The sequence below is a fragment of the Rousettus aegyptiacus genome, unplaced genomic scaffold, assembly GCF_014176215.1.
Source record: "Rousettus aegyptiacus isolate mRouAeg1 unplaced genomic scaffold, mRouAeg1.p scaffold_m13_p_3, whole genome shotgun sequence".
In the NCBI taxonomy this organism is placed as follows: Eukaryota; Metazoa; Chordata; class Mammalia; order Chiroptera; family Pteropodidae; genus Rousettus; species Rousettus aegyptiacus.
This window is the reverse complement of record NW_023416306.1, coordinates 60,020,502-60,032,826: the sequence shown is the minus strand read 5'-3', so window position 1 is coordinate 60,032,826 and position 12,325 is coordinate 60,020,502. Positions and strand designations below refer to the sequence as shown.

Below are 12,325 nucleotides of genomic sequence, written 5' to 3'. Positions count from 1 at the left end.
CAAACGTGGAGCCCAAGTTATTTTATCCTACACCAGCACTTGAGCATTTCTTAGTTTCACTGTCTGGTCCCTATCACTGTATTTAACGCCCAACGGATGTGTGTGGAGTTGAAGGGATGATTGCAAAGGACCCCTTTCTAGGCCCACCCACCTGCCACCCAGCTCCACTCATGTTCCTCTACACTCGCCATAAAATAGCCAGTGTGAATCTATAAAAATGGCAATTAGATAATTAATATCCTCCAAAATCTCTCTGTGGTACTCAGACTATACCCTAAACTCAGACTCTTGGTCTCTGGCTACCCTCATGGCCTCAGCCCATACTAATTCTACTGCCTGCCTACCATACTATATACAGCCAAATGAACTTCAGTACATCAAACTCATTTTCACTTTAGGGGTTTTGCACAGCTTTTTCCTTGTCCAGAAGTGCTCTTTCTCCTGACGTCATGTTGCTGAACACTGGTCATTATGGCTTGAGGTAACCTCGTCAGAGTCCCCATCTAAAGTGGTCACCAAATCATTCCCTATCACACCCCATTTTAATTTTCTGCCCAATACTCATCACCATTTGATATTTTGCTTACTTTTCTGTGTTTACTGTCTTGCTTCACTCATTCGTTAATTCATTCGCTATTTATTTAGTACCTGTTTGGTACCTGGCACTATTCCCAGCATTGGAGATATAGCAGTAAAGAGTTTCTACTTTTATGAACAATCAAGAAATACAGATATATCACATGATAAAATTCTATGAGAAAAATAGCAGAGTTAAAGGGATAGAGAAGATGAGGAGTGCTCTTTTAGATAGATCGGGGAGATAGAGAAGATGAGGAGTGCTCTTTTAGATAGATCGGGGAGGTCTTTTACGATGTGTGCCATTTGAGCAGAAGTCTAAATGCACATAAACTGCAAGGGAACACAGACTTCTGTTTCATTCACCACAATATTCCCAGTGAGCAGGTGTGTATCTGGCATATAATAGGTGGATTAAAAAATACTTATGGGACAAATAAATATACATAGCCCTCTCTTAGCACTTAAACACTGCATTTACTTCTCTGGCTTCTAAACCAGACTTTAAGTTTCATTGACAGGGAATGAGTCTTTCCCTCCATCCCTAGTATCTAACAAAGGGTCTGGCTCAGAGCAAGCATGGGAATGTTTGTGAAATAAAGAAGTAGGGATTATGATGAAATAGTCTGTCATAATATATCCAGGGACATCCTGTAAACTTGAGCCAAAACTTGTATTGCTTGAGAAGTTAATATGTGCTTTTAAGAAGCAAGCGAATTCATTTCAATTAGTAAAATTATATGGATAATGGCATGTAATAGTATCTAAATTGTTGGTTATTCTTTCAGAAAAGTAATTTCTTTTGCATCAAGTATTGGCATATTTAAAAGCCAAAAAAGTAATAGATTTTTCTCAGTCCCTGTCCTCCTCCCTTGACCTACCTTGCTGGCTCAGACTGTTTAAAGTACCTGAATATGCTGTGAAGTGCTGCCAACCAACAGCCAGCTGAATCTCACAGACTTTCAGAAAGATAGACTTGGGTACTAAGCAAAAACAGGCTAACTGAACTATAACACCGGGCATTTCAGCACTTCTGTTCGAAAATAAATGAGCATTTCTGAACCAGACACAGTAATGATGACAGACGATAAAACCTAACACAAAAGAGGTCACCAGCAGCCTAGAGCAAAGCAGTTCCCATGGCAGCTCTGTGCCTCTTGCATGCTCTGTGCAGATACATTCACTTTCTTTTCTCAAAAAGCCATTGGAAAACTATATAGAAACTAAACTCAAGCCATATTTCTTATTGGCCATCTAAGTAAAGTGGAAAAATTATGATGTCAAAGATCAGAAACAGAAATCCCTTATTTTTCCTGACCGCATGCCATTAATCCACATTAAAAAGGTCAAGGCTAGATGTAGAAAAAAATCTCGACAGTGGCAAAAGCTGTACAATGATTTGCCAATGCCCTCATGTGCTCTCTCTCTTAATGCTACTCCCCACTTTCACTCTCACTCATGTCCTGGTGACTGAAGATCCAGAATTTGTCCTCTGCTGTTCTAGGTAGCACCTTTAGTATCTTTAGCACCTGGCTGCCAAATGTCTTTTTCTAGCTTTTTTTTATCTGAAAACCATTAGGGTTTGACTCTCAATGCCAATTAAAGTGAAAATTAAAAGGTGAAAGTAGTGATTCTAAGTGGTATTTCAAGAATTATTGGTATCCCTGAGATTGCTAGGCCAAAAAATTATTCATTGATCAAAGAAGTACTTCGAAAACACTGAGTACTATATTGCCTACTTGGAAAGTTGTTGGAATACTTACAAGAGTTAAAAAAAATTGAAAAACCAAAATAATTTTCAATTGGAGGATAGTTAAATACATTCAAGAATAGTAATTGGCTGCGAAAATAGGTGATGTAGATTTCTACATATTATTCTGAAATGCCTCCTAGACGTGTTGAATAAAAAGCAAATCAAGTTTCTAAACATGACTAATATCTTGTTTAAAAACCCAAATCCTATGTGTGTATGTGTGTTTTATACATAATACAATAAAATATAAAAATTCCATAAGGATGTATACCAAATTATTAAGAGTGACGGCCTCTAGGGAATAGGATTGGGGGGGCTGAAGGAGTCTTACATTTATACTTTATAGATTTAGGTATTATTTGAAATGTTTTATAGCCCCTTTATTACTTTTATAATAAAAAAACAAGCATTATATTAAAAAATAGAAGTAAAATCCAGCAGTAAATACGTCTGTTTAACTTTAAGTGAGCATGTCCCTAAGTCATATGATCAATAGACTCCTGTTTTGTGGAACACTCAGAAACAACTTGTCCAACAAATTTTGAAATTACTGCACTCAAGGCTCTCCCTGCTACCTGTCAGCATATGGGTTTTCACCTTCTGTGACCTTCTATAAATGAGTGAAAGAGGTAGAACGGTCCTAAGAGATGATCTGGGACAAACCCCTCCCTTTTGAAATGAAGGAACTAGGTCATAAAAAGAGAAGGGCCTTGGCAAGATCAGCTTGAAGCCCTCAATTCTAACCGAGCTCCTTCCACATTTTTCCTGTAGTCACCAGGTGACCTAATGGGCCATGACCCTTGGATTTCATTAAAAACATCATTAAATTTTTCAAAAAAGTCATTTAAAATATCTCCAGCACTCAAGGAAATTGCAGGAACTCTGAGCAAGCCATGGCCCCTCCCAACAGCTTGTCTCCTACAGCTTTTTAGGAGGAAGTAAGTGCTATTCAAAGGAAGAGCCCCCCGGAGCTAACTGGTAGAAAGCAGCAAGGGCCTTGAGGCGACTTGGGATCCCTAGTGCAGTGTACTTATGTAGAAGCATGAAGCTATCCATTCTGTCAAACAGCATGACCTTGAGTTGGGTAGAACTGGGTTTGAATCTGCCCTCCTGATTCTGTCTTTTACTAGCTATCTAATATTGTCAAGTTCCTTAACTCCTGTGAGCAATGTCTCATCATCTCTGAAACAGGGGTAACAGCATGTCACACCTTGTGGTGGATATTAACAAAGATGGTGGCTGGGACAGTTGCTAGCCTGGGGTGCAATGTATGTAGTTAGCCAAGAAAGATTAATCCCCATGTTTCCCTCACACAGCCAACTGCTACAACCTCCAACCCGAGGGTACCAATCCAAGGCAATAGGCCCAAGGGTTATAACTGAAATGATACCTGTGCTTAAAATAGTACCTATGCTAGAGGAGGAGATGACATGACATGGGAACGATAGGTGTGACAGGTGCACCGATAGAGGTGAGTTCCAGTGTACCATCCTCCTGAATGACAGGGCACCACTCTCAGCTGGCACCCATCATCCTAGGGGCCTGACACTGGAGCTGCCTCTCAGTGACCCAGAGGCCTTAAGGGGGTTTGCTGCAACTTTGGCTGGACTCACAAATTTGTTATAAAGTTTTCTGGAAAGAACTGCAGGTATCACAGCAGTTGAGCTGATCAAGGAAAGTATGAGCGAGGGGTAAATCAGTGGAGAAGTTAGGAGCAGAGGCTGTCAAAGCCATACCGTCTGCATTAAATCCTGTCTCTGGTGCTTCTGTGTGGGTCCAATACCTGTGACTCAGCTTTCTGATCAATGATTTGGTAGCAATAATAGTACTTACCCCGCAGGAGATACACACACACACACACACACACACACACACGCACACATACAAATAAATTTATATATATATATTTATATATATATGTACATACACACACACACAATTAAATAAGATAATGCCTTTGAAGCACTGAGCAGTGTCTGATAGGCAGTAAGAGCACACAGAAAATAACTTAGCACTGTTAACAAGCTATTTGGTCTGTCAGTGCTAGACTGCATGGCTATATTACTGATGACTTAAAGGCACAAAAGATGTGGGCAGGATGGACAATGTCACCTTTGTTTATCAAGTCACAGAGGAGTAGATGTAGCTACTCTTTCGGATCATACTTGATATTGAATCCTCGGTCTGGCTCTTACTAAAGTGGTCTTGGGTGAGTTGCTGAACCTTTGCTTTTCTATGTAAAGCTGGAGGATAATGTCAATCTTGTGGATTGACTGTTAGAATAACAAATACAGTTACAGGGAAATAAACCTGACATACCGCCTGGCATAATAAATCCTGGCTTCTTTCCTTCCTTACCCTAAGCTAGCAAACCAGACAAGAGGATTGGCTAAGAATAGTGTTTAGAAGTATATTTAATAAAGAGAGCATTCTACATGGGTTCAGAGATGATAAAAAGTTAAAATGAGGACTTAGGACAGGAGGACCTTAAAAGTTCCTTCCCCCTTCATAATCTGACTCTTTAAGTGACTACTTATTTTTGTCACATATCTTGGCTCTGTCACCTAATTAAATGAGATCTTTAACAAGTTATTTTACTTTGTTTCCTCTTCTTTAAAGTGTAGATAAAAATTGTATCCAGTTTTCAGGGCGCTGTTAAAATTTTGTGAGATAAAGCACTCAGTGCCAGCTACCACTGTCGTTGTAAGGGCCACTATTAAGATTAAGAAAGACAATGTATGTAGAAAGTAGGGCACAGTGCTTGGCATATACGTAGCATTCAAAAAATATTATTACCTCTACTACCACTATTGATTTTACATTATGAATAGGTATGGCCCAAGGAAACCAGTCAGTAATACATGCTGTCATCCCAGTAATGACACATCGAAATAGAGACACCAAAAGGTATTAGGATAATTAATCACAGGTCAGTCAGGAATAAAAGCCTTCTGGAACAAACAGCCTTGTCCAGCTCAGACAGAAGATGGGCTCACCCACAGGGAGCAGCTGGTGCTGGTTGCACTCTCTCCCCAGCCCTGGGGGCCACACGTACGGGGACAGCATTGGGGTGTATAATGGTTCATCTCACAAAGTGTAATATAATAATGCTTTGGCTTGGAATGATAGCTTTCGGCCAAAAGTTCAAAGCTATCTAGTGAGTATCTCATTAATCTTTGAGATCCTACAGTGACTGAGGTGGGTAGACATTGTTAATAGCTTATAAAGATGAGAGCATACAGTTTAGAGACATTAAATACCTTGTCTTTGCTCCAACAGTCTACCAGTGCTGACAGAGGGCTCGAAACCCAGAATGTGCCCCCGAGGCCCAGGGCTTCAAGCCCTACCCTTTAAAACATCTTGAAGGGAGAGTGGATAGCATGCCTTAGATAAGATGTGCCCCTTCCCCTGTTCCCTTCCTAGACCAAGTAGCTGCAAGGCTTACCTGTCACTGAACTGAACCTCTTCTCCATTCCTGGCCCAGCTGATGGTAGGTCTGGGGTTGCCTATGGCCTCACAGTGCAGAAGCACACTCAGCGTTCCACTGGCCAGAGCCACAGTCTGCCCAAGGTGGGTGACCACTTCGGAGGCAGAAAGCTGCTGGGCAGCTGAGATCTTCCGTAAGATGATGGGCTTGCGGTGTGGCCTGCGAGAGCCACCGCCAGCCTCCCCAGAGGAAGAGGTCCGGAGTGAGCTGCTGAAGCCAGACACGTGTTTATGAGGCGGGATGGCCACAGGGGGCATCTTCCGCTCAGATGGCTTGAGGAGCATGTCCTGGTGCTCGAGGTGGCTGCGGAAGATGTCCTGGGCCAGCTGGGCTACCAAGTGCTTGCTGTAGACATCACGAAGCTCCTCGGGCTGCTGGGAGAGGTTCCGGAGGATGTCATCCAGGCGCTGCTGCTCCGTCACAATGGTGAAGGGCAGGTGCAGGAGGGCCTGCTCGGCGTTCTGGTCCTCCTCTGAGGACGTGTTCCTTTCCGTGGAGTCCTGGACTTCCCATGAGGCCAGGAGCTCTCCCGGCCAGCCCCCCTGCTCCAGCAGCCGAGAGACAAGGTCATCATAGCGGCTCCCCGGGTCAGCAACGAGGCCCCGCTTCTCGGCCTTGCTGCCATTAGAGAAGATTCCGTTCTGGTGTTTGTGGGTCTGCAGGGCCTCCTTGGGGTTGGCCTTCCTCATTGGGAGGGCCTCCTCCTCACTCCTCAGGCTCAACGGCCTGGCCACGAGCTTCCTATTGCCTCCTATAAGCTTAATCACAAACTGCTCCCGGGCTGGTCCTGCAGAGCACGTGTAGATGCCTGCATCTGAGGGCTTGAGCCGGTGGATCTTCAAGTAGCCAAAAGGGGCCACGGTGACATGGGCGGAGCTGATAAGGTGCTGGCCATCTTTCTCCCAGGTGATGAGGGGCTTGCGGAAGCGCCGCGTGGGGCAGCGCAGCACCACTGCAGTCTTGGGGAGCAGGTATGCGAACCCCCCCACGACGAAGTGCAGCTTCCTCTGCCTGCGGGTCTGGATATATATCTTCCTTGAAGCCGCAATGTGTGGGCTGTGCTTTGTGGATGGCCGCCCGGGCCCTGGAATGAAAGGAAAGGTGAATGAAAAGAAAAATGAGAGATGCAGCAACAAGAGAGAGGGAAAAAAGAGGGAGAAGAGAAGAGAAAGAGGAGTGGAGGGACAAAAGAGAGAAGAGGGAGAAAAAAGTGCTGCAGAGTTTATTTTGGTCAGGGCCTTCCTTCATCGGCCATCTTAGGTTTTACAGGAGGAACTGGCTCCCAGCTGTGCGCCATCAAGCTGCCGCCACCATCAAAAACCAAACTAATGAGGTGCAGTAGGGCAACCTGCTCTCACCCTGCTGGGTCTTTCTGCCCCTAGAAGCTGAGATGCAGGGTTCTAGATGGAGGAGGATCCCAGGGGAAAGGCAGTTCCTCTCATTAAAAGGATTAAAAAAAAAAAAAAAAAAGTCAGCATCATAAAAAGAAGCAGAGGACAAAAAAAGAGAGAGAATGTCTCCCTTTCAATGTTTTATGTTTTGGGTGCTGCAGAGCACCAGGGCCCTCATATACACAAGGGAGGAGAGCCCAGAAGTGTTACAACTCCAGGGATTAGTATTAAAGAGAACGAATCTGTTCAGAGTAGTTTAAAACCCCAGAGTGGATAACATTAAACTTCATTAGTAATAGGCTGCCTCCAGCTTCCAGATCTGTATGCCAGCAAGTGAACTTTGCTCTACCTCCTGCAAACTGCTTTTGCAGGAGGGAAGAGAATTCCACCTGGCAACATGTAATTAAGATTCTTTTTCCATCTCCAGCTGAGCTCACTAGCCTGCTGCCCTCCAGGGCCCAACAATCTCCCACCGGTCTGGGTTTAGGGAAGGTTACTGCGTGGCTACGCCTGCTTCGGTGCGGGTTCTGTCTCCCCATCTCCAGGGCTCCGTCCGATGTACTCACTTGCACAGGTTGCCAGCATACAGGGCCTGATGGATGAAGAGAACGGCAGGGGAGGGCACAGGGAGGAATTGACAACAGCCGAGACCCCGGTTTTCAGCACTTTCCGGCAAATGGCACTTCGAGTCTGGGTGCCCTCCCCACAGCTTGTGGAACACTGGTGGGGAAAGAAAGACCAGATGCATGTAAATGCAGAGAGCTACAGGCTAATAGGTTTTTATATGAGTTCTCAAACTCAACAAAATATGAGAAAAGTTGCTTGGAAAAGCAATAGCCACTGAGAGAAATATTAATTAAGTGACATTGTGGAAAGATATGTCCATCTCATTCCCACATTCTATTCTAAGACATCCTAGTCTAAGGTTTCCTGTGAACATTTTACTCATTTTAACTTATAAGCCCAGATCTTTACAGTTACAGAGTCAAAGAGTCCTGTGTTCAAATGCTAGCTCAGCATTTTACTACTTGGCAAGTTACCTAAACTGAGGCTGTTTCCACCTATGCTTATTTTGCAAGGTTGGAATTAAATAATACATTTTAAATGTCACACACAGAAATACCACTAAATCTCCTTCCTTCATAAATATGTTTTTTTTTTTTAATGTTAAGCATCAGATAATTGTTACATATCTACTTTGTCTAAAGTGGGGTGCTAGATATCATGGAAAAAAGACATGCGAGATGGTTCCTAATCTCAAGGAGCTGTCATCAAATAAAGGGAAAATATTCATTGTTAAAATGAAAGAGTAAATTAGGGATACAGAAATCAAAACCGCAATAGGATAACATTTCATATCCATTAGAATGGCCATAATAAAAAAGGGAGACAATAATAAGTGTTGGTGAGGATGTGGAAAAATAGAGCCTTCAGATATTGCTGGTGGGAATGTAAAATAGTACGTCCCTCTTAGAAAATAGTTTGTTTCTTAAAAAGTTAAATATAAGTTTATCATATGACCCAGCAATTTCACTCCTATGTCTCTACCCAAGAGAAATGAAAGCATACATCCACACAAAAACTTGTATGCGAATGTTCATAGTAACATAATAGAAAAAAAGGGAAAATCTATCAACGGTAAATGGATAAACAAAATGTGGTATGTATAGACAATGGAATATCATTCTGTCATAAAAAGGAATGTAGTTCTGATACATGCTACAACAAAGATAAATCTCGAAAACATTATGCTAAATTGAATATTACTATATTAAATTATACCTAATAAAGCTGTTTAGAGAGTTAAATAGTAATAAAATAATGTATTAAAATATAAAACTAAAACACATGTGATGGATTATAAAATGAATGCTAACTATTTTTGCATGCTTATGGCATACTGGAGATTTTGACCTAGGTCTTGAAGATGGGTGGAGCCTGGATGGGTTTAGAGACCCAGAGGTAAGCATGGGAGGCAGGAATATATCCAGAACAAAGGTAGAACAGTTCAGTGCAGAAGTCCAAAGCAGGCTTGGGCACAGAGCTAAACCTATCTGACTGAACAGGGAACATGTTGAAAGTGTCAGGAGTTCAAGAGGTAGTTTGGGGCCGGACGTTGGAGACTTTTAATTTTTAGACAGGAGGTTTGGAATTGGTCCATAAAGCAATGAGGAGGCATTGAAGGGAGGAGTGAAATGATGAAAGAGGTGTTTTGAGAAGGTTAATCTGGCAACAGTGTCTGGGAGGGATGGGAGTAGGAGATGGATGGTAGGCAGGGATTTCAGTTAAGGAGGCTGCCACAGTAGTCAAGGCTTGAGATGATAAAACCTGAACTAGGGTCATGGCAGTGTGCCACATTACTTTGAAAAATGGCAGTAAAAACCAAAAAATATTATCTTATATTTTCAAGTTTTATACGCTAGTTCACCGAAATAAATGATTCCATGCAAAGTTCTATGATATACACCACCCTGAAAGACATGTAAATTCAAAAAATGTGGGGGAGAGTCAAACCCATTGGTTTTGTTCCCTGATGATCGTGGATTCCAGATTCCACTCATCCCTTATTTTATAGTAAATGACAGCACCAAATCCAGGGATTGGGTAGAATGGAGGTAAAGAGTCTGAAAATTTTAAAAGCATGGTCATTTTAATGCTGCCGAGTAGAAAAATAGACTGCACATCAGAAGATCGATTTATGATTTTGGTCAAGTTTAGTTCTTTCTCTATGCTCAATTTCCACACCTCTAAAATAGGGAAATTAAGCTAATGTAGGGATTTTCAAACTGTGTTCCATAACTAAGTTGAGGAAGTGATTCAGTGGGTTCTCAGGTGAACTGAAGACCGAACCATTGGAAATCTGGGACCCCCTACATACACTTCAACCCAAACAGCTTTGATTTGATCTGTTTTAGGTTTCTGGCTTCATATTAACACTTCAGTTGAAAAAAAGTTATGGTGGCTTTAATTTTTAAAAGAACAACTAGGCTATAGGACCTTCTCAGTTCTAAAAATCTTCTAGCTCTAAAATTTACTACTGTAATTTCTTTTACATAGTTTTTTTTTGGGACAATGTCCCTAAAAATATGATTTAAAAAGATTTAATAGCCAACTCTTTCAGCAGATGGAAGGGTTTCTTTTAAAGAAGAGAAGTAAGGCCTTTTGAAAGGTCTTATTCTCAGAATAGAATCCAACAGTTAATCTTATTTGAAGTGTCTAAAACTTTGGCTAAATTCTGCCTCTGAGGGATTCTGTGTAGTCACCATGAGACTGAGCCAGATAGTGGAGGATAAAAACACCCATAGATCATCCAGGTCTTCCTTTCTCCAAGGGGTCTTGTGGGGGTGTGGCATGCACATCTCATCTGAGCCACAGGGTGAAGGGAAGGGCGGGAGGGATGACAGGGCCAGCTGGAGCCTCTGTGAACACCCTGAGGAGCACTTTTGTATGGCACCAAAGTGGGTTTCCTCCCAGTGAATCCATGATAACTTTCTGCCATTCCCAGCCCCTCCTCAACATTAGTGATTTCCATTCATCAACCCAGATAACTCAGAACCTAAAAACATTCCTTGGATAAGGGCTAACTGTTCCTAGTTCCCAAAATATAACTTCCTCCTCCTAGGAAGACTGCCAAAGGTGGGGGAGGTCTCCACTTTGACCATGGGCCCAGCTGGTCAAGTGCTTTCTTTTATTTCTTCTCCTTCTCCCAACAATGAGCAGGGATGGGAGAGAATCATAACAATAATTAAGGTTAACTTTTACTACACACAAAGCACTTTGCATGCATCATTTACTTTAAGCCTCCCAATAACCTTAAGGTAGACAGTATTATTATCTCCGATACCCAGATAAGCAAACTACAGCTTAGAAAGGTAAAGCAACTGCCCAAGGTTATTACTGCCTTCATATATTGCTGATGGGAACGTAAAATAGTATAACCAGTAAGTGGCAGAGGCAGCATTAGAAGCTAAGTTTGCCTGTCATTCAGTCTAAACTTTTCACCATATGTCATGCTGTTCTAAAGTTCTGCTTTGCCCAATGGGACCCATGGAACTTCAGTTCAGCTGTCTCCTCTCCTTAGTACCTAATCACAAGGGTCCCTCCTTCAAATCTGAAAGTCAGAACTTTTTCTGAATTCTCCGTGTCCCATGTGCTCAGAGTCTACAAAGTCTGGGAACATGGGAGGATAATTACAATCATGCAATCAGCATCCTACTCGTGGCAGAATATCACCGATAGACTTAGAAGAGCAAGGCCTTTTACAATATGCCCTGGGAGGAGGTCTTCATCTAGAGCCACTTGGCAAATACATCAGTGTTCTCTCTTGCACTGCTATTTTTGTTATGATTTTTAAATATATAATATGCAAATCACTATTCCATGGAAAAATTCTCTCTACCATGTTCATGAATGCACACACACATACACACAGACTTGAATACACACATGATCATTCTACACACTTTTAATCCTTTATCCTACTGAAGTAAAATTGTTTATAACACGCAACATTTTAGTGTTCTGAGACATGTGGAGTGAGATACAACGAGAAGGCAATTTTACTGACAAATTATAAAACCTATGATATGTAGGTTAACTCTCAATTGCTATGCACTTCTCAGGCACCATCTGATGGAACTCTACATGGTTGGTAAAATGTGGGCCAAGCACTCTGAGAACCTATGCTCACAGAGCTGGCATCTTAATTTTTAGAGGTAGCTTTCTTCTTTGCGGAACCAAGTGTCTCTGTGATGTGTTTCAACCAGCAGCACCACCATCCTGTGAGTTGCAGATCATATAAAGAAGACAATGGGACCGGCAAAGCCAATTCAGATGATGCTTACTACATGCAAGAAAGAAGAGGGTCTTGAATCTGTTTTTGACACTTCAGGCTTATCGAGCCTATTCTTGGCTAAATTTGCTTGTGGGGCAATATTTTGGAGGTGGAAGGAGAATTCTCTATGGAAGACACACAGGCCTGTTTCAGGCAATTCAAATGTAGTGGTTGAAAACTAATATGTTGAAACTCGGTGTATATGGATGAATTTATGCTAGTGTTAGAATAGGAATTACTTAGACAAATAGGTTAGTTGGGGGTATATCACTAATTTATGCGGT

At 42.1% G+C, this 12,325-nt stretch overlaps 1 protein-coding gene across 3 annotated transcripts in view; it reads right to left on the bottom strand.

The window, feature by feature from the left end:
• Positions 1–12,325, bottom strand: part of ADAMTSL1 (ADAMTS like 1) — an 823,217-nt gene that overhangs the window by 120,028 nt on the left and 690,864 nt on the right. For all 3 annotated transcript variants that reach the window (XM_036217921.1, XM_036217923.1, XM_036217924.1), the window contains 2 exons: positions 7,774–7,927; positions 5,775–6,900 (listed from right to left, as the gene is read on the bottom strand). In XM_036217921.1, coding sequence (XP_036073814.1) covers positions 5,775–6,900; positions 7,774–7,927 — 1,280 coding nt within the window. The remainder of the gene's footprint in view (positions 1–5,774; positions 6,901–7,773; positions 7,928–12,325) is intronic.